Source organism: Thunnus thynnus, chromosome 5, assembly GCF_963924715.1.
Source record: "Thunnus thynnus chromosome 5, fThuThy2.1, whole genome shotgun sequence".
NCBI classification, from domain to species: Eukaryota; Metazoa; Chordata; class Actinopteri; order Scombriformes; family Scombridae; genus Thunnus; species Thunnus thynnus.
This window is the reverse complement of record NC_089521.1, coordinates 5,235,668-5,257,335: the sequence shown is the minus strand read 5'-3', so window position 1 is coordinate 5,257,335 and position 21,668 is coordinate 5,235,668. Positions and strand designations below refer to the sequence as shown.

At 39.2% G+C, this 21,668-nt stretch overlaps 1 protein-coding gene across 2 annotated transcripts; it reads left to right on the top strand.

Moving 5' to 3' along the window:
• Positions 1-3,062: 3,062 nt before the first annotated feature.
• Positions 3,063-20,918, top strand: slc38a8a (solute carrier family 38 member 8a). 2 transcript variants are annotated; one of them, XM_067588818.1, is made up of 10 exons: positions 3,063-3,399; positions 7,316-7,514; positions 7,814-7,970; positions 8,503-8,607; positions 9,247-9,304; positions 12,025-12,139; positions 14,517-14,664; positions 16,545-16,747; positions 16,825-16,876; positions 20,257-20,918. In XM_067588818.1, exons 1-10 carry the CDS (start codon positions 3,199-3,201, stop codon positions 20,258-20,260), a joined length of 1,242 nt encoding a protein of 413 aa, XP_067444919.1. In that variant the 5' UTR covers positions 3,063-3,198; the 3' UTR covers positions 20,261-20,918. The 2 variants fall into 2 exon arrangements, with proteins under 2 accessions (XP_067444919.1, XP_067444917.1); XM_067588816.1 differs by lacking the exon at positions 20,257-20,918 and adding an exon at positions 18,744-19,700 and having other exon boundaries at positions 3,064-3,399.
• Positions 20,919-21,668: the final 750 nt, after the last annotated feature.

Below are 21,668 nucleotides of genomic sequence, written 5' to 3'. Positions count from 1 at the left end.
CCCTCTCACACCCTTTCCTCAGTCTTGTTTCAGTCTTGTTTGAAAGGAGCAATCCAGGTATTAAACACTTCCTCACCTGATCTACTTCACACCACTCTGCTCCATGTCAAATATAACCAACATTTAGAACTTTTGTGGATTTAACATTTTCTTCACAGCCCAAAGCATAATCAGTCTGGTTTCACCCAATTACAAAGACACCCAGTCCCAATCAGATCTTTTATGTTTGTGTAAAAACAACCTTGTCCAGATGGCACTCTCCAGTTCTCTTCTGTCTGACTTTTTACTGCTTATACCTTTCCAACTCCTCCTCAACGCCAACTTCCTCTAATTCTAATCTCTTGCTTTGTCTCTGCCTCTCAGATTCTGGCTCTTATACATCTCTCTCTTTTAAGTAAAGGTCAGACTTTTTGGCTGAGTATCTTACACATCCTCATCTCAGATGTTCCTTTACTCTGTTTTATCCTCCATGCCTGAAACTTTCCCATTGCTGTTCCCCACATTTTCTTCTCCCTCACTTATTGACATCACCAGATTTGACAGTGAGCCAGGCAACCCACCCACCCACTTAGACACACACAGACAGACACACACAGTTTCTCTTGGTGCTGTGAGAATATATATGCAGGATAATGAAAAAGAAATACATTATCCAAAAATATTTTTAGGATATTTAGGTGCCAGGATCAGACATCCATTGCATCATTTTCATAATATAAACAAACAAACAAAATAATTACATACTAAACAAGTAAAATAGTAAAGACATTTTATTCTGAGCAGATTTGGCTTGTAAAATGAATGAGCAAGCATAACCTGGACAGACAGCACAAATTTTCACTGGCACTTTGCTCATTTTTGTACAAATTAAAACTAGAATGATATAAAAGATGACACATCATAAAAAAAATCTTCACAAATAGGCATTAAGTATATAAAATGTTCACTCTACACCCTTAAAGTAAGTATTCTTAAGTATGATTTACAATGTCAGGTGCCCAACATTTAAATGATGACTAATAATTTAAATTATCATTAATAATGAGACTCTCACATTCAAAATGACTGAGCAAGTCTGCAAACTGCAGTGAAAAACTCAGCTCACAGAGATGGTGGCCCATTAGCTAAAGTGTAAATACCTGCCTAGGTTGCCAAAAAGAACTCCATCTCGCAAACTTCATTCCAATCACGTCATCAGACTAAGATGTTTTTGGTCGACTCCGGGACTTAAAAAGAACCGCTGTGTTTGCAGCAGTCATGAAGCAGAAATATAGCTTCTGATTTTGTTGTTTGGCTATTAGCTGCACAAAGTGTAGAGGCTGTTGGACCTTTTTAAAAAAAAGGCTCCTTGTGTGAGGTAGGATTACTTTTCTTTATTTTGGCATATATTACTGCGATAACCTGGTTTGTTTGTTGACATGTTACCTTCCCTTTTCAGGGTGTTCTTGCTCTCACTGTTAGCCTTGGGGCAGCATGCAAAGGGTAAGCTTTAATGCTGCACAAACTGCAGTTCCACTTAACAACTCAGCAACTATACTGACCATTAAAGTGTCTTCTCCTTCTAGCAATTGAATACAGAAGTCGAGGCTCTAGCAGCATTAAACCTCATTTTGAGCTGGCCAGGGATTTCCCAAGAAGCCACAAATCTGCTTTAGCTTCTTCCAGGTTCTGGATAGTTATGGACCCAGTCACACTGAAATTGGGTCATCTGAGAGCCTGAAAACCCTTTGCTTCACCTAGTGCTGGAGGTTATGGTGGTTCATATAGTAGGCAAGTAAATGGTTATAGTCCGGAGGGAAGTCTTTCTAGTTACAGGTCTGGCCTACTGATGGCTCAGAAACCCAAACAGACCCCACAGCAGCCATATTATCAAATTAACCCAAATACAAATGGTGTCTCCCAGACCAAAGCTGGCATGTGGGATTTTGCTTTACCACTGACTGGAAACAGGTTTGAGTCTGGAATTGTTTCAAGTTATGGAATTGAGATGCATTCTGCCAAACCCTAGTAGCCCAGCCATGGTATGACCCAAAGCAAAGCTGGCATGTGGGATTTTGACTCAAACTCCCAAATGAATGTCAATCTCAGAAGTTCTAGACTAATTCCAGGGGCACCAGTGTATCACCCACGCTGGCAGCAGCAGGTGCCTGGGTACAACAGACTTCGTCAACCTTGGGAAGGGTCTTAAACTAGCTGCAAGCAGGTAGCTAAAACTTATATTGACTTGCTCTGTTTGTCTTCATGTGCAGGTAAACTGTAAGATTATTTCTGGAGTTTAAGGGTAAAAAATTTATCATCATATAGGAATACCATTTTCAAACTTTGTATTGATTTGCAGTGATCCTTCCCTCTAAGGGGACAAGTAGATCCAAACCATGCCGGCAAAATGCCCCCAAAGCATAACAGAGCCACCAGATCCCCTCATTGTAGGGATCAAGCATTCAGACCTGTACCAGTTTTTCCTTTAATTTGTTACCCTTCTGTGTGTATATATATAATTACTCCTGAAGCAGATTAATTATGTTACATTTGTTATTATTAATATTACTAATAAGCTTTACAGACTTAATATAATGAATAATTCAAAAGACAAGACAGATTTAGTCAGACTTGCAAAGTTAATAGTGAGTGGGCAGTCAAATAAACTGACATATTAAGGACATTTTTTTTTAAAATCATGATTGGTTTTAGAACTTGATAATCACCTCCAGCAGTGCTGCCTTCATGCTACTGTTGGACATATCACAATTATTATGATATGAAGAATTGCTATTTAGTCATTAAAAAGTTATGGTAATAGGAATTCATAAGTACAAGAATGATAAAACCTTTTAAACAATAAATAAAAATATGTTTGATTAATATATTATTTTGTCATTATGATACTGCACCTGTACTGTAATTTTTAATCACATTTTCATAAATACATAGCACAGTCAAATCACCAGGTAGGCTTAAGTGTATCTCTCTGAAGGGTTCAGTGTATTTTCCGAGCAGCACATGAAGGCAGCAACAACCCTCCGCCAGGCCCACCCCTCCTCCCCCCTCCCTCCACCCGGCTCACCTGCTCAGTAAGCGGCCAGGCCCACAGTGCAGAGCACCATGCCCGGGGAGTAGTAGTGGGCTGACCGACAGCTCGCGAGGGTGTTTGTATGTAGCCTGTGTGTACGTCAGTCAGTGTGTCCCGCCGGTTGAAGCATGGAGGAGTTGGCCAGAGAAAGCATCAGCCTGTTGGCTTCAGCCTCAGCCAAGCCCCCGCTGGACGTGGCCGGGCCTCGGCTCGGCTCCATGGGGGCCATTTTCATCATGCTGAAATCCGCCCTGGGCGCCGGGCTCCTCAACTTCCCCTGGGCCTTCGAGAGAGCCGGGGGCATCCGCAGCGCAGTCACCGTGGAGCTGGTGGGGATTTTTATTTTTAAATACAAAAATAAGATTAAAGGAGGATGTTAGTATTCTTAGAAGATTTTTTTGCATGGTTTTGGCAAACATCTAAAAAGTTGATGCTACCAAGCTACTTTTTTAAAGGTTATATTTGTCAAAAATGGAGGTAACTTTTTATATGTATTTTTATTGAAAGTTTGTGTAGGGGAGCTGCATCTTATCTGTTGAGGGCTGCAGCTCCCCTGAGATCAATTAAGGAGATTGTGATCTGTTCCACCTGACAGAGGATGCCACGGTAGACTTGACCTCAGCACCTTTTAGATTCACTTTATCCTTATCAGTCTGACTTTTTTCTTCAGTTGCTCACATCTTTTCTCCAGTTCATCACTCACACCACTGCAATACTGAAATGTTTTTGTATTTTCTTATTTAACAATAAACAGTTTCTCTTCATATTGCCTAATCCAGAAATCCTAGTGCATAACCTTTCCACCTTGTTAGTCATTGTTTAAACTCTGAATTGACTTTAATGTGTCATCTCCGCTTGAGTGATGCTTAAAAAAGTTCCCAGACTCCCAACAAATCCTTGCCTTTTTTTTTTTTTTTTTAACCAGATTCTACTGGTGAACCTACACTCCAGTTAGGGAACCAGAGTTTGTATTATATATTGAGTGGGATGGACGATGTAAATGCATTCCTATTTTACTTATTGGATAGGGTAATATAAATCATGTCTTTATTCTTCCGTTGTCACTGTCCGGTGTGGCTGTCGTCCTTTCTAACTTCCACTTTGTCTTTTTGGATAAATCACCTACCAGTATGAGACAGAGATGATCCATTAGATGTGTTTCCCTAAAGTATTCAGGGACGTATGTTTTGCTTTTCTGCTGCTCCTTGCTTGTCATTTGTCGTCCTACAGACTTTGGAGAAAGTAAGGTTTGAATTTGTTTTAATGTACATTGTTTGTCCTTTGTGTTGTGTCACCTTAATGTCAGGTAGGACAGTTGGTTTTCTCCCTGCTTGTAGGCTGCTTGATTTGACACCTGCATTGTCCTTCATTTCTAAAGCTGCATGTGAAATTAAAACAAATTATCTTTTTCTGAAACAAAAAGTTTTGTCCACCAAAAGGTCCAAGAAGTAATGCAGTGCCAATTTTGAGATTTTATTTAAGAAAGTTTATTCAGTATGATTTTTAAAAAAAAAAATTAAAAAATGCTGCTTTGTTTTGTTTCGTATTTAATTTAATATTTTTGAGTTTGAGACTGCTGATTGGACAAAATAAACAATTTAAATCACTTGGGCTTTGGGAAGTTGCAATGGGCAAATTGAATTACTTTATGGTTTGAAAGACTAAATGCTTGTAAAAAAAAAAATCACTAAATCAACAAGTAATAAAAACACTAATTAAATAATTATCACTAATTATGATACAGAATCATAAGACACACACACACACACACACACACACACACACACACACTCACACACACCAGCCTTATCCGAAAAGTCGTCCTCTGTACATCTTGGGTGATTTAAAAAAGAAAATCTGGGATAATGCTTTGCACTGTCCAATATATAAAGATTAGTGCTTTTTTTTTTTTTTTTTTTTTTTTTTTTTATAAACCTTTTTATACTCAATATCAGCATTAAAAATCGGTGCTGGGACATCTGTGCTGTTGCCACTAAATATTTAGCTTGTCGTACATCGTTGAAACCCTTGTGAACAGCTCTGACATGATGTCCTCCTATAATTTCTGTAAAATTGTCTGGAAAATGTAATTGGTGCTAAATGAAACTTGAACTTGTTTTTTACTTTACTTCTCAATAAGGCCAGGTCTCCCCATGATACCGCAATGGTCCTAAATACCTTACTGGACACATGACAGCAACTTTAGAGCTTAACTGGATCATAGACTTTTGTAGTTTGTGTCCAGTCTTGCTCTTCTATACTCTTCTAAATTCACTACCAGGTGTTTTTCCCTCATATCTTCTATCTATCTATGACTGATTCCAGACTTTGACCTTATAGCTGTCCTGTAGCGATCTATAACCCTGATGGCTGCCTCCACTACAACATTTTTCCCTTCTTTGTTTAGGTTGTGTAGATAGTTTTCTTGTTGTTGTAACACTTGATCTTCCACACCTTCCATTAGAGTTCAGTAACCTGCTCTGTATCAGCATGTTAACCCAGAAGACACTGACATTAATCCGGATACATAGCAGGGATAGAGAGGTGACCTTCTGGACTGTGAAGGTAATCGCTTGGCACATGTCTTACATAAAAGTTTAAAAGGTTTGAAAAGTTTTGACTGAAAAGTTAAGGTCAATCACACATAGCCGTCCTCATCTCTCTGATGTTTACAGTGTACGGCAGCCGTTGGAAATAAAAGTTAATGTAAGTTAATGCTGGGACATACTGACTCAAACAAGGTTGAATAATATGGATTTAGAAATCTGTTCAATCTGTTCAGTTCTTTGTTATTGTCTCCTATCCATGCCAGGCCACTTCCTTACAGCGGCCAGCCATGATTGTACAAATGACATCAAGTATATTCCCTTGTAAAATGTATCTCCAGAAGGATGCCTTTGAAGTGGTTGTTATACTTGTCATTTGTTTTCCTGTCATTCTTCACTATCATCCAGTTCATTCACTACACACTTTTCATTAAATAGGCTTGTCACATTATTTTATGACATTTAAAACACATCGATCCACGCGTTCAGTAATTGTATTAGTGCCACTTAATTAAAAGTGGATGCCAAAAATTTGAATAAGCAACAACAAAAAATGTGACAATGGCAACATTTTATTTTTAATAAAATGTGTATATATATATATATATATAACAAATAAATGTTCTCTACAAGTGAACAAAGTTTTCTTTAAAGCAACTACCCCATGTGTAGTATTTGAATATTATGTGACTTTGACACCATCCAGTGGTCAGGGTTGGTATTGTTTAATTGTTTTTCCCGAAACTATTGCCAGTATGATTCCTCACTTTTAAGTACCATTACCAAAACCAAGACTAAATTCTCAAATGCTGAATGTTTAAAAACAAGCAGAACAAGTAGAGAGTAGGAATGTTAACAAGCTTAAACAACAAGCCAGTTTTTAGTACAGGACTGTTTTCTCTTTGATGACAAAGCCATTTGGTCGATTGGTCCATGACTTTTTCCAGATTGAAATATCTCAACTACTACTGGATGAAATGCCTTGAAATTTTGAACATATTCCCCTTCAGGATGAATTTTAAGAACTTTGGTGATCCCCTGGCTTTTTATCTAGTACCATCATCATGTCAAGTGTCCATTACTTTGGTGACCAAATGCCTGTAGTGCTGGTTAAGTGCTAGTTAGCAAATGTTAGCATGCTAACACCTTGAACTACGACGGTGAAGATTAAACCTGCTCAACATTAGCATGTTAGCATTGTCACTGTGAGAAATGTGCATGTCGATGTTAGCATTTAACTGTGCACAGCAGTGCCTCAGTATAGCCTAACAGAGCTGCTAGTGTTGTTCATTTTCTAACTGAGATGAACAGGCTAAAATGTGTCTGTACCAATTGACTCTGGGATTATCTAATTGCTAATCTGAAGCCATCAGAATAATTCGAAAGATATATAATTACTTCTGCTTTAAGATGCTATAATTACTACATAAATGTTCTTCATAGTGCTTTAAAGAAATTAGTCTGTTGGTAGTTTAGTCTTGACAAGGGCCTGTTTTAGGTAAATCATTATTTCATTTGGCTTGCGAGATGTTCAGATGCTTTTCAAGAACAGATGCACTGTGTGTGGAAAAACACACTAAGGGAAAATGAAACATCTAAGCTATTAGGTCAAAGCTTCAGAGTGTGCACATAGATACCTTTTTAAAATGTGTCGTCTGTGTCTTAGAGCCAAGTTTCATGCTTTGCTTCTTCCACTCAGGTCTCCCTCGTGTTCCTTGTCAGTGGTCTGATCATCCTGGGCTACTCTTCGTCCATCAGTGGACAGTGCACCTACCAGGCGGTGGTGAAGGAGGTGTGTGGACCGGCCATCGGTCAGCTGTGTGAGATCTGCTTTGTCTTCAACCTCTTCATGATCTCTGTGGCCTTTCTGGTCATAGTGGATGACCAGCTGGAGAAGCGTGAGTTGGAGTCTGTTGAGTGTACAGACCTCAACGCTACATAATAATTTGTGCTTTTTGTCAGATTTTGACTTCATAATTCATGTTCATTTGTAAATAACACATTTCAATTTAAACAGACCTCCTTTTTGGAATGACTTGTGGGTGAATCCATGAACCATTACGCAGTAATTAAAAAAATTTTTAAAGTCAATAAATCTACCCTTGTTTTCCCTTTCTCAGCTGGTTTGTCACATTGAGTGTTACCTGATATTTCAGACTGTTTGTGTGTTCTTCTTTGCCTGTTGTGTGTCTGTCAGTTTGTGGCTCCCTGTACGAGCTTGTAACTGGTTTGCCGGAGTCGGAGATGCCATACCACTTTTACACAGACCAGCGCTTCGCTCTGGTGCTGCTGTGTGTCCTCCTCATCCTGCCTCTATCCATCCCCAAAGAAATCAGCATTCAAAAATACATCAGGTCAGGATTCCAGTGTCTCATGTGGGCATTCATCTACATGCAATTATACCGTATGTCCATACACACAGAGTTTAGCACCAGGATACTCCAGTACAATATGCTTATGTTCATACCATAGACTGTAAAGAACGATGGACGTAGCCACCGTGACGTCACCCATTGGCTTGGGATTCCTGTTTTGAAGCCTTGAGTGTGCATTTTGACTGTCGCTATCTTGAATTTTTGGAGCCAGAAGTGACCATATTTGGATGAGAGGGTGGAGCTGACCATAACACTAGCTGCTAGCTTTGGTAGCACAGTGGAGTCTCCTAAACTGTTGTTGTAGATATAAGCTCTTACACATGCACCAATCATGATGTACCTTAACACAAACATGCCTGTGAATGGGTTTATGACTGGCTGACATGACCTTACTAAAGGAAATGACCCCAGTGGTCAGTTTCCAGTAATCCACTTGTCCATTGCACTTAAATGTCCCTGTGTTTGGCTGATTTCTCTCTGAACCAGGCATTTTGTCTCTGTCCTCTTCCAGTGTTCTGGGCACTCTGGCAGCAACCTATCTGACCATAGCCATCATCATTAAATACCACACCATGCCTGCTGTTCTGGTTCACATCACCCCTCTCTACAGCAGTGGGTACGTATGTGTGTGTGTGGCAGTGGACCAAATGTATCTGGTCCACTGGTCACAATGGCCAATGAACTAAAAAGCAAGCCGCCGCTTGGTATAAGAAAGGTATATAGTTTGCCTCCACATGTCAATGGTGTGGAAATAAAGAAAGGGGGAAAAAAAAGAGAATGGAAAAGAAGTGTTTTATGTGTCTTCATCTTTTCTGAAAAGTAAAGTTTTGTCTTCTAGGCTGCCTTTCTGTGACTGTAAATATACTTAATCACCAGAGCCGTGTCATGAGGTTGCTTCCAGGAATTATAGCTGTCATGAGTCTTATCCATGAATCTGCTTTGAATCCAGGCCACCAGTACAGACAAATTAGATCAAAATGATTCTGCTCTTGACTTCAGTGCCGCTTCCAGCTCCTTCCTCCCCTTGAACCTCTGTCACAGTTAAGACGCTCTGTCTACCTCACTGACTTACCTTAGTTGCTTTCATCAGCTGTGCACCTGTGATTGACAGATGAACTCTATGGTGCAGTGTCTCTAAATGCCACGGCATTATGAATGGTGCCTTAATAGCTATTTTCTCCTTCTTTTCTCTTCTTCTCATGGCATTTATGAACTCCAGAAAATGACTCTTGTGTCTCCTCCTGTCTGTGTGCAGGATCAGCTCCTGGGCCTCCATGTTCAGCGTCATCCCGACCATCTGCTTTGGTTTCCAAGTAAGTGCAACTGTTTGAAATGTATTCATGTGAGCCAGTTAGGGACTTCGTTAACATGTGTTTGCAACATCATGCTGTGGTAAGGCTGGAGGCCTCTGAATGTGCAGCTGTGTGTGGGAGGGTTTATGTATGTATGCATGCTTAAAGAGGGGAAAACTGTTCACTTCGAGTTGCAAAATTGCAAATGTGAGTACATTTAAAAAAAAAAGTGATTGTACTTCAAAACTTGTTGGATAAAGTCTTCATAAGCATTTGGCCTTAAGGGGTTGGCTTACCCAAATTACATTTACATTACATTACATTTTCTCACTCACCTCAGGTATTACCTAGCTCCATGCCAGTGCAATGGAAGTAAATGGAATTTTGCTTGTGGTATCCACCATCTTTAATCATGGCGCTAGCCATGGCCACATTCTTTTAGCAGTGTGTACGGACCGCCTACTCAACTGACATCCTCTGCATAAGAATGTCCTCATTCACATGCCAATGGTGTCTCATTAAAATGCGAAACAACCATAGACTGTAAAAAAATAATGGATGTAGCCACCATGATGTCACCCATTGGTTTGCGGACTCCCATTTTGAAGCTTTGGGTATGCATTTTGACTGTTGCCATCTTGGATTTTTGGAGCCAGAAGTTACCATGTTTGGACGAGAGGGTGGAGCTGACCCTAACGCTAGCAGCTAGCTGCTAGCTTGGTTAGCACGGTGCATTTACAGTCTATGGTTAACTGTAATAATGCTAATGCTCGCTAGAGAAAAACAGGCTTAAAACCATTAAAACAAAATGTACTTACTGGAAAAAAATTGAACATCCGACTCCTTAGAGGGTCTTTTAGTACAACCAAATGCCGAATAAGACTTTTTTAGGAAACCAAAATGTTACAAATAACTTTCATGAACTGAAAACGCACTGAAATAGTGACAGCTATGCCTATACTCTGTGAATCTGGGGTTACACCATGGTTAGGTTACCTAACCAATGTTGTCACTGTGGTAGCACCTGTCACTTAAAGAGTCCACGCCCTTAATTATGCATAACTTTAAGCCTTAATAAAATTTAAGAGGGTTGAGTTAAATAAAAATTCACCCCCCCTCAAGTTGTCATGAAAGGGGAAATTGCCAGGTGTGAATTGATGTACTTAGAGCTGTCCACTTGTGATTGGGTCACCCAAGACGTGTGTTAATGCCAGGTGTAAACAGGGCCAAAGACTGAAAGCAGAGGGAAACGGCTAGCCTGACTCTGTCCATTGGTAACAAAATCCCCTAACCACCACCTCTAAAGTTCACAAATGAACATGTTTAATTTCATTTGGTTAATCCTTATAAAAACGTGTTGTTTTTACACTTTTGTTTTTGTGTAGATTATTCAAGTGAGTTATAAAGTGTTAATTAGTGAGCTTTATAGTTGCTGGTAGTCTGTCATTCTTTACCTTGGGACAGAGCCAGGCTAGACAGGCTAGCTGTTCCCCCCTTTTTGAACAAATTTGAACCACTCTGCATAATCCACACCACACTGTGAACTGTTTCCACTAGAGCTACTTTTTTCTGAAGGAGAATGATCTTTTGACGCTGAGGTCTGTGAATTATCCAAAGTAACTGGGACCCTGTTTCTGGAGGCAAATCTTGAGACACAGATATCTGAAATCCTGGGCAAATATAACAAAAACTACTGTGCGCCTGTGTATCACTAAAGGAAAAGAGTTTTTTTTAATCTTATTGTATGTCCACCTTATTGGCCTTGTTCAGAATTTAAACATATTTCTATGCTGTGAACAATGGAAGACATAGAGGTGATGCAGATTTGGTTTTCTCAATAGTCTGCAGAGTCTCATGAGTGTGTTAAGTGCAGTGTAAAGGTCAGCTAGCTGGTGCAGCTTGGGGCCGCTGTGCTCCACGAGAGCTTGGGTGAGCTTTTCATATTTAATGGCTGGGTAGAGTATGGGAAATGGGAATAAGATCATTCTGTCAATCTAAAGCAGGACAGACTGATGTGTAACTTACCAAGTTGCCAAGGTAACCCCTGAAGGATGCTGGCAGGATCTAATAAAAGAAGGGGAAAGTACAAAAGGATTGATGCATGTCCTCTCACACAAAGACACACAGAGACACACTCCCTCAGGGTGAGTGATTGCAGTGCAAAGGGCTGAAAGGAGAGCTGATGAGATCCTGAGACGAGTGGACGAGGGGGAAGGCAGGAAAGGGGAAACAAGATTTAAAACCGGGGCGATGGCAGCTGGGATCAAGTGGGGACAAGAGTCTGTATCCTGACCTCTGTGATGGTTTAACTCGCCCCAGTTGTGCTGTTCCAAGCCCATAGCCTTCATTTAATTCCCCATCTCATCTCAGTTCATCACACCGGCTGAAAGATCAGAGATAATAAGACCATTGGATCCTCATCTTGCACTGTGAGCACCAAACAGATGAGAAAAATCCAATATGGCAGTAAGAGAAGCACACAATCTGTCTGACCAACAACTAGTCCCTGGTTCGATGTCCGGCTTTATCGGTCAGTGGATCTGTATCGTGTCTCAACCTGGAGTTCATTCCAATCAAACACTACAATAATTTATAGAACCTTCAACTGGAGAGGAGGAACTAGTACAGGAAATGAGCAGCTGTAATTTAAAGTCTTAATTTTCTTCACTGATAGCACATTGTTGTGTTTTTTTCCCTGTTGAAATCCCTCCAGTTTACTCTATTCTGTGTGTGCGTTCCAGTGCCACGAGGCATCCATTGCCATCTACAGCAGCATGGAAAACCAGCGGCTCTCTCACTGGGTCTTCATCTCTGTGGTCTCCATGATCTTCTGTCTCATCATCTACTCCCTCACAGGTCAGATGCATTTCTATTCCCTCCTCTGCTCCCATGATTGTAACACACCCTCATCTCTTTGCACACATCTCCAGTACAAAATCAACACTGGAGGAAACCTCAGGGGCCTGTATCATGTAGTGAGATTAGTGGGTTAGCCAGCTATCTTTGAGTCAGCTTTTCTGGTATCTCGGGGATGGCTCATCTTTAACTGTGGTAACCTATGCTGCACAGCCCGGATCAAAACGCATTATTTCTACAGGAACCTGAAGAAGTGACAAGTGGTAGAGAGCGATAATGACGTCAGAAATGGTAGGAGTTTTTCAAACAACCGTGCTTTCACTCTGGGTTTAAACCCAGACCTCTAAGAAAGAAGGATTATAGTTTACCACACTAACAGCCTAATGAATGTTGATTATAGCTGCATACTGAGCTGCATCTCTTTTAAACCTGAGAGGATTAATGACAGCGCAGATGGTTTTTCAGTCTTCGTCTTTACCGCAGCTCAGGATCGCATGAGACAACTTTGTGAGTGTTAAATATTTTTAGACTCACTGAGATGATTCTGTCTCATTTTAATGAGAAAAAGAATCCACACTGTTGGTTGTTTGTCAGATAGATCTTGTCAGGCAATTACTGACTATCTGTACTTTTCCTCTCTACTTTGTCAGCAGAAACAGTCTTACTGAAAATAATTTTTATTTTCAATCGTTTATTCATGTAATTTAAAAAAACAACAAAAATGTCGGTCTAGAAAATAAATGCATTATCTAGACTACTTAGCATGCTGAAAATGCTGACAGTATTTTAAAAGTGACATATAGTTCCAACTCTTATTTATGGCCTTGCACAGCCTGCATAGTGAAAGTTAGTTAGTGCAAGTTAGTAGAGCAGCAACCTCAGTCCTCTGTGTGTATCTAAAAGTTTTTACACTTGCTTGAGGTGGATTTTGGAAATCTTGGAAAACAGTTTATGTGCAAAATGGGTAATGGAAATGCATTTGTCGATTAAATAATGATGTAGTGAACGTTTAACTCACGTGACTGATCAGCTGTTTCTACTCTCGGCGTCTTCTGACATTCTGAAATGTTGCAGCCAAAGGCTGGCAGTGAAATGTGTGTCCGCTATGACCTCCCAGAACTCGTGTGTGCGCTGTCTCTACCTTGCTGCAGCCATAAGAATTATTACATTTCTTTGTCTTTGTCTTCATCTCTGGATAGAATGAAGCATGGCTAACACTAGCTGACATGAAAGAACAATTATAACTTCTTTTCGAATTCCTGAAGACCTCTCTTCATTTTTCTACCGCCAAGGCAATAAAAGTATTTGTTTTGTTTTTGTTGGCCACCTCTACTTCTTCTCTGTTTACTGGTGGATTGTTTAAGCTTGTACTGCCATGTTCTGATGAAACAATGCGTTGCGTAGCCTAGTTTATTCACTTCAAACCAGCTGATAGAAATGCACACTACACGTTTAAAAAAGGAAAACAAAAAATTAACTGTCAATTTTAGCAAAAACTTAAAGGAATTAATCGTTTTAGCTGGTTAATCCATTCATCCATTGCATGGTGCTTATTCATCTCCATGTCACATTAATTTAATTCATTATATCATTGGGCAGCACTGAAAAAAATGGGATATGATGGTAAATAATTCTAGGACATATCGTTCTCACTGGTTTTCCATTATTTTCATACTCATGAAAGTAAGTCGGTATGATGGTAAAATGGATATTAAAGTACATTCCATGTGGTATTAAAATGGTCTTTAAAGTCTTGAATTCAACTTGGTGAACCCTGCAGAAACCCTGCTTACTTTTTATATTTGTACATTACCTCTAGTGTTTCTACAACTTCTCATTCTATTAAAGTTGTGTGATTATATTGTGTGCATTTCACCTCTCTTAATTGCAAGCAAATAGAATTGCTGCCACAATTAACAGAAATTATCTGCAGGCATCACCATTTTATCTTGTATCAATATATTATAAATACTCCATATTATATACTCAGAGTGCTCAGAGGTGGGTTGGAAAAACAAAGACCCAGAAAAGAATAAGTTTGTTTGTGTCAGGGTGGTTTTGTTACAAAGAGGTCAGCTCCAGAGGTATGATGGATCACTTCTCCCCATTACAACTATGTGAACCACATCAAGGTGAAGAGAGGAGCATGCTTTGGAGTTGGAGGTCTCTAGGTTGTAATTCTTGAAAGCATCATTTTTTTATACACAATATTTGATTTTCCTCCAAAGAAAAATTTCCTCCATGCAACTATGTTTGTGCTGAGTTAGCTCACTTGGCCTTAGTTTGTAAATTTCATTTTTCAAATGAAATTCATTTCATTTGGCTTCAGATATGTCGCTGAAGGTAAGAAACACCATTTTATGTTTCTCTATTGCAGGTGTTTATGGGTACCTGACATTTGGAAAGGACGTGAAGGCTGACATTTTGATGTCGTACACGGGTGATGACATTCTGATGCTCATCGCCAGGCTGCTGTTTGGAATCTCCATCATCACCATCTATCCCATCATCCTGCTGCTGGGCAGGTCAGGGACATTTCTGATTTAGGTGGCTTTAGTATAGGATGCAGATTTATATCATAGCAGTTGAATCTTATTAAGACTTCTTGTTGACTATTTCCTAGAAAACCCTCAGGACCTGATCTTATTGATCCTTACTTTTTGAAATTGACTGATTTCATAGCAGAGCGTCTTGCATACCTTTTTAAACTTACAGAGGAAGATAAGGAAATTCATAGGACATGGAAAACTGTTTTTGTTCTCCCTTAATTAAAAGGAGGTGACCCAGCTATTTTAAATAACTATAGGCCAATATCTAATTTATCTGTACTGGCTGAAAAGTCTTGAAGCTCTTGTGAGTGATCAACTAAAGGAGTTTTTGCCATTTTATCAACATATCAATCAGGCTTTAGAAAAAAACTGCACCATCACAGCTGCACTGAAGGTGGTAAATGACATTTCTGTTGCACACAAGAAGCAACATTGTGCATCACTCTTTATTGATCTGTCCAAAGCTTTCAACACAGTTGACCCTAATGTTTTAAAACTTAAATTTCTTAACTCAGGACTCTCAGAGCAAGCAATTGCCTAGTAATAGACCTAGTAATAGGTCTCAGTGCTTTAGATATGATGGTCTATGTTCTGATATTGTATCCGTCTACAAGGGTGTACGACAGGGCTTTGTATTAGGTCCACTTCCATTCATATAAATAATCTGGGTCAAAACGTGTCGGATGCTAATTTTCATCATTACGCTGATGACACTGTTGTATACTGCTGTGTCAACTCTTGTACAGACCACTGAACACTTGCAAAATGCTTTTATTGTTGTCCAGAATACCCTATTTCAGTTTAAACTTGTTCTGAATGCAGATAAGGCCAAACTTGCATTGTTTACCTAACTCTTAAAATAGGCCACAAAATATGATGATGACTCCCTCAATTTTAAGCCACATGTGCAGTACCTGGTGAAAAAGCTGAGGCTAAAACTGACTTTTTATTTTTGAAATAAGCTGTAAAAGAGCGACTTTTTGCTGCCACTTTTTTACCTGTGACTATGGTGATCTTTTATATATGTATACCTCTGCTCAGTGTCTTCATATGGTTGACACAGCTTACCATGCTTCCTTGAGGTTCATTACCAATTGTAAAGCTCTGACTCACCAAAGTGAGTTATACTATTGGGGGAGGATGGCCATCTCTGGCCACCCGCCACCTCTTACACTGGTACACCTTTATATATATATATATATATATAAGGCTTGGTCTGCTCCCATACTACCTGTCATTATTATACTGAAAAGTGCTGGTCTTTGCGTTCTCAGGACTTCTTTATGCTTTCTGTCCCATATGCCCGCACGGAAAATGGAAAAAGGGCATTTGTGCATTCTGTACCCTCGACATGGAGTACATTGCAGAATGACTTGAAACTCAACTAATTAATCCTGTTAAATGCTTTTAAATCCAAAATGAGAGCATTAGAGGCAGATTCCTTAAGATGTCAATGTTTTTAATCTACCTGGTTAAGAAACTCCTAGAAATTTCTCTTTTGAAATGTGAGTAACTATGTGTGTTTTTATTTATGCTGCTGCCTGTCCTGGCCATGCCTCCCTTGAAAAAGAGATTCTTAATCTCAGTGGGACTCTCCTGGATAAAAGGTTAAATAAATAAAATAAATTAACATTTTATTTAACATTTCAGATTACTTTTTATGATTAAGTTTCCCACATGATGTGAATACATATGCTTTTTTTTTTTTTTTTTAATAAATATGAATAACCTTTTGACCTCTTAAATTCCTTGCCTGGGTTATGACGTTTAATTTACTACAGCCATGTTTTTGTCTGCATAAAGACTGTCCTTGGCCATATTGACCAAACTTAAACACCCCCATTTCTGTACTACAGATCAGTGATCCAGGACCCTCTGCTGAGCTGGCAGCGGCGGCGCAATGGTGTGGTGACGGTGGAGTTTGAAAGCCGCAGCCGATACATACTGACAGGCCTGTGGATAACGATAACACTTCTCATTGCCGTGTTTGTACCAGACATCAGCAAGGTCATCAGTGTCATTGGAGGCATCAGTGCCTTTTTCATCTTCATCTTCCCAGGTAATGCTGGGATATAGACACACATTCTCTCAAATGTCCGGCACACCTCCTTAAACCCTGGGTCTGTGTTTGAACAGGACTCTGTCTGATGTTTGCCATGCAGTCTGAGCCAGTGTCCTGTAAGACCAGGTGAGAGAAAACTTAATTTAAATGTTAATGTAAGGTAAACATGTGTCTGAAAGGTGATAATCCAAAGAAAAACTCAGAGACAAAGAATGAATGTCATTGGTAAAATAAGTTTCTGAGATGGGTGTTTGACAGTATATTCACCCTTAGAGAAACCTTCAACATGTTTCTCTGTTTGTCTCTGTGTTATTCTGAAACTTTTACATAGATCTAAACTAAAAACAGTTTTGCCCTGCTAGTGATGAGCCTGAAGATGCTGATGTCTGCCTGTCAGTTTGACTGTTTTTCTCTCCAAACATTTTTGTTCAGATATCAGATATTTTGACATCATCTTGGCCAGATTTTCATGAAATGTATTTTGAAGATGAGCTTTGATGATTTTTCTGAACTCTGCATTTCTTGTAGTGCCACCTCAGGTCAAAATCTCTACTTTTTTGTGATCAAGTTTTTATTTCTCCTTACTGGAGGGCAAAGAAAAAGAACAGTATAAGGATGATCTGAATCACTGTCAATCATCAACCCATATGTACATATAGACAGAACACACAGTATGTACAATATTCTTACATTAAAATATTTGTGTAATTATCTGCCCATATAATGTACATTACTGCAGACAGCAGCTGTCTGAAATTGGCTCCATGTCAAATCATCTACTTGCACACAAGTTGTTGCACATTCATGCCCTCACAGAAATCCTTTTGACCTTATCTCTAGCACTCCCTCAGGACAAACTTTATACATTTTCAGCTAAGGAAATGCTCTTCTTTCCACTTTGTATTTTAGGAATATAACAAACAATGCAGCCTATAATGCCTGCAAGTAAAGCCTGCATTTCAAGCTGATTTGCAAAATGTATGAGAGAAAGAGCAGGGATTTAGACTTTTAGTCTTGTTTTGGCATGCTTTTCTGCAAGTCGTCTTATGTTTGCCATGTCAGCACTGATCAGGTTTTGACAAATGCAGGAAGAATGATGCATATTTCCACTGGTAAGGCGTCAGCATGCTTCTAATGAGCTGCTTGTTAGATGGTCGAACAGCTTTTGACATTCTCTCCCCCTTCACTTTACCAATGTCGGAGTTGGGGAGGGCTGCATCCAACAGTTTTTGTAACTTTTCAAAAACCAACAATCTGACATGCAGCGACTGGCCAGGTGTGTGGAGGTGACAAAGTAAGGAGGATCTGAGCTTCTTCCTGAAGCTCTTTTTTCATTCTTCTAGAAATTACTTCAGTCACTTGTCTTGTTTACAAACAAGTGCAAAGCTATGACCGTATTTGAAGAAAGATTGTCAAACTATGCACTGTTATGCCCATTCAACTATTGATAATGGTCAATGTGGTTGGAGGACACACTGCAAACTAGTTCGGTTCAAGCATATCCTGGCCTTTAAAGGTGCAGTGTGTAGAGTTTAGTGGCATGTAGTGGAACAGACTTGGCATAAATTGAATATAATATTCATAAGTATGTTTTAATTGGTGTATAATCAACTGATAATAAGAATTGTTGTTTTTGTTATCTCAGAACAAGCTTTTATATCTACTGAGGTTAGCGGGTCCTCCTCCACGGAGGCCGCCATGCTGCACCACCATGTTTCTACAGTAGCCCAGAACAAACAAACCAAACACTAGAGAAGGCCTTTCGTGTTGTTTGTGAGTTTTGCTGCCATTGTAGGTTCTCCTACACGCTTGGAAGAGGTGTAGGAGACTTACACATTGGTCCTTTAAAAGGTTACATAAATTTGGAACTGCTACAAGATCGGTCTGAGTTTATTTGAGAAGATTAGGTTTAGATCGGACAGATCAGAGGGATGCCTGCATTATTTGCTTCATGTTACATTTCTCTTTGTCACATGCACCTTTTCTTCTCCAGAGTCGTCCTCACTGTTTGGGGAGTGGTCACCCTGATCTGCGGCGCCTTCATCTTCGGCCAGAGCACCACCATTGCTGTCATGCAGCTCCTTGGAAAGATCTAACTCTTCCACTTTCACTGCTGATCCAGGATGGTGGTGACTAGATCTTAATTTGTGCTCCCCATTCCCTCTCCCCTGCTGTTTTTCAGTTTTTCAGTTTTTTTTTACTGGAGCTCATGAATCATGCAAACCATTGGATCTGTAAAATGGACAAATGGAGCCCAGAATAATCAAGAGACCCTTCAAAACTTGCCAGTATCATCTACCACAACAGACCAAACTCAGTAAACTTTCCTCCCTCCTTCAGTGTCCTTCATGTCACTTTCACTTAGGTTAATTGTTCATAGTTGCACCCAGACGATGAGCTCTGTCTTGCCTCCTGCCATGAGAGATCTGGTTGAAATCCTCAGGTATATTTGCAGTTTGTTGTATCATAGTTCTTCTGTATCATAATTATATCATAAGTTTCTGCTGTCACATGTATCAGTGGATATTCAGATGTGTGGGTAGGATGAATAACTTTAACCTATATCACAGTAGACCAGGAAGCTTCATGCTCTCCTTATTATAAATGTATTTTTCTTAATTTGCACAGTCTGCACGTCACCACTAGATTATATGATAAAGGAGGCCTGAAGGGGAATATTCATAAGACCTATTGCTATCCACTTTAGAGCCATACAAGACTGGGATCACAGTTTGCGTTAGGGGTGGAGAGAGAAGATATTTTCATGTTTCTGTTCATGTATATGTTGATGTGTAAATATTGTCATGTTATATCTATTTTGTATGTTTCAAAGAAGAGTTGCATTCTAATATTTGGTTTAAAAAAAAAAAGTAATGCGATCTTTAAGGTAGTCAACAGTGAATATTGTGTTAATGAAATGATAATTGAATAAAATAATTTTTATATGAAACTTTTGTTGAATGTGTATCTGTTTGAGTGTACATTTGGGAAATTAAACTCCACTAGTATGGCTACATTTTGTCTGACAACACTTGGTTTCACAAGTGATTCCCATAATTTGGTGTTTAAAAGGGGGATACTCCAGTGATTTAGTATTGCACCCTCATGGAGTTGGTGAACTCAAAAGAGACAGATTTTAAAAAGGTCAAAATATAGGCAGCACAAATCAAGATATCCTGACTTTTAGTCCCTTGTATGGGGTCAAGCTCCAAAACACTTAATCCTTACCATCATGACATCATCAGGGTAGTTGCTTCAAACATTGGAAGCTCCCTCCAGAACCACAGCTAATACTATATCTATACAATACGTAGTGTGTATACTGTATATTAATCATTATAGTGTACTGTTTTAGCATTTAGTATACAAGAAATGTCAAACTGTGACTTTGGCATGTTGCTGCCAGTTAAACACATTTATCTTGACAAAAAAAGTATGAAATGTTGTTTTTCAAGCTCTTCATAGAGTTGTCATCACTATTCACCATTTGTTTGGATTTTTTGCAGGTGAGAGCAGCTCCTCCATTTCCTTTATCCATTGCATTGTGGGACATTAGTGTACAGCTCACTGAAAAATTGACCATATCATGCATTGTCTGGTTTCAGTATACTTTTGTCACTTTTCCAGGATGAACATAGTACATACTGAAAACCTGTTTAGAATTAGCACATAGTAATTAGTACATAATCTGAAATTGATGTGTAAAATATGTGCCCCTTTAATGAAAGTGATAAACATTTCACATTCTGCTCCATATTGTTTATGGCTTACCTCAGTTTCTCATCAAACCATAAAGTAAACATTTGTGAATTGAGGATTGTCATGCGGGATGATTAGACTTCCATCAGGACAGACACTTAATCATAAGATAATTTAAAAATTCAAATTAATCACAGATCTACCAGAACGTTTAAGCATGGACAAATAAGCACCAGCATGAATATGCAGCAAGATTTAATATCAAAGCCACGAAGCATGGTTTTCAGTTTTATAGTTTTATTGAATTGCATCACTCTACATCATCTAGTATTTCAACAAGATATTCTTTAAAGACCAAATATAATACTTGCATCCCTGCAATAAGTCTCTACACTTAAGAAGAGAAAGCTGTTTTACTGAAACATACATTAAGAATTAATATTTCATTAAACATTGCCATAAAAGTGAATGTTCATTCTTGTATACTTTTTTCTAGTCATATATATTTTATATAATAGATTTTAGGCTCTGTCTCCTTTTATAGGAATACTAGAAAAGAAAGAAGGTAAGAAATGCACAAAACCCATTGAAGAGTAGCATGACCTAATACTACAGCAAAGAAGTTACTGGACATTCAGTTGACATGCACTCAGTTGAAGGATAGAAAAGAACACAGCCATAGAAGGGAAGAGTTATGGCCTTGATGTTGGTCAATTTGGCAAATTCCTGATTGGCTTGGTACCATGTAACACTTCTTGAGGTAAACCTGGTGACACGCTTCCTGTCCGCCAGCTTCCCTACAGCTACAGAAATTGATGTTGCCTACAGGAGGCCTGATCTCCACGTACCACATGTCCTCTGCTGTGTAATCTTTTCGTATTGCCAGGAAACATTCAATCATTCAAAGGCCTGTTTCATGACATTTCAGTGACATAACTCTTTCATTGTATGACGAAGCACAGGTTGCACTGAGGAGTAGGATAGAAAAAGAACAGGTTGCACAGTCTGAGGGACATTCAGGAATGTATCAACAGGAAACAGTATTGGCATTTCTGACAGTTCACTCAATATCTACCTCATATACACAACCCAACCAAGCTGGGCATAATGTACAGGAAAGGAGAGGCCTTGATTAGAACATGTGGGCTGCATTCAGCTGGGCACTCAAGTACTGTAAAACTATGGCTATCAGTATAGTATGTCACTGACATGTAAACAT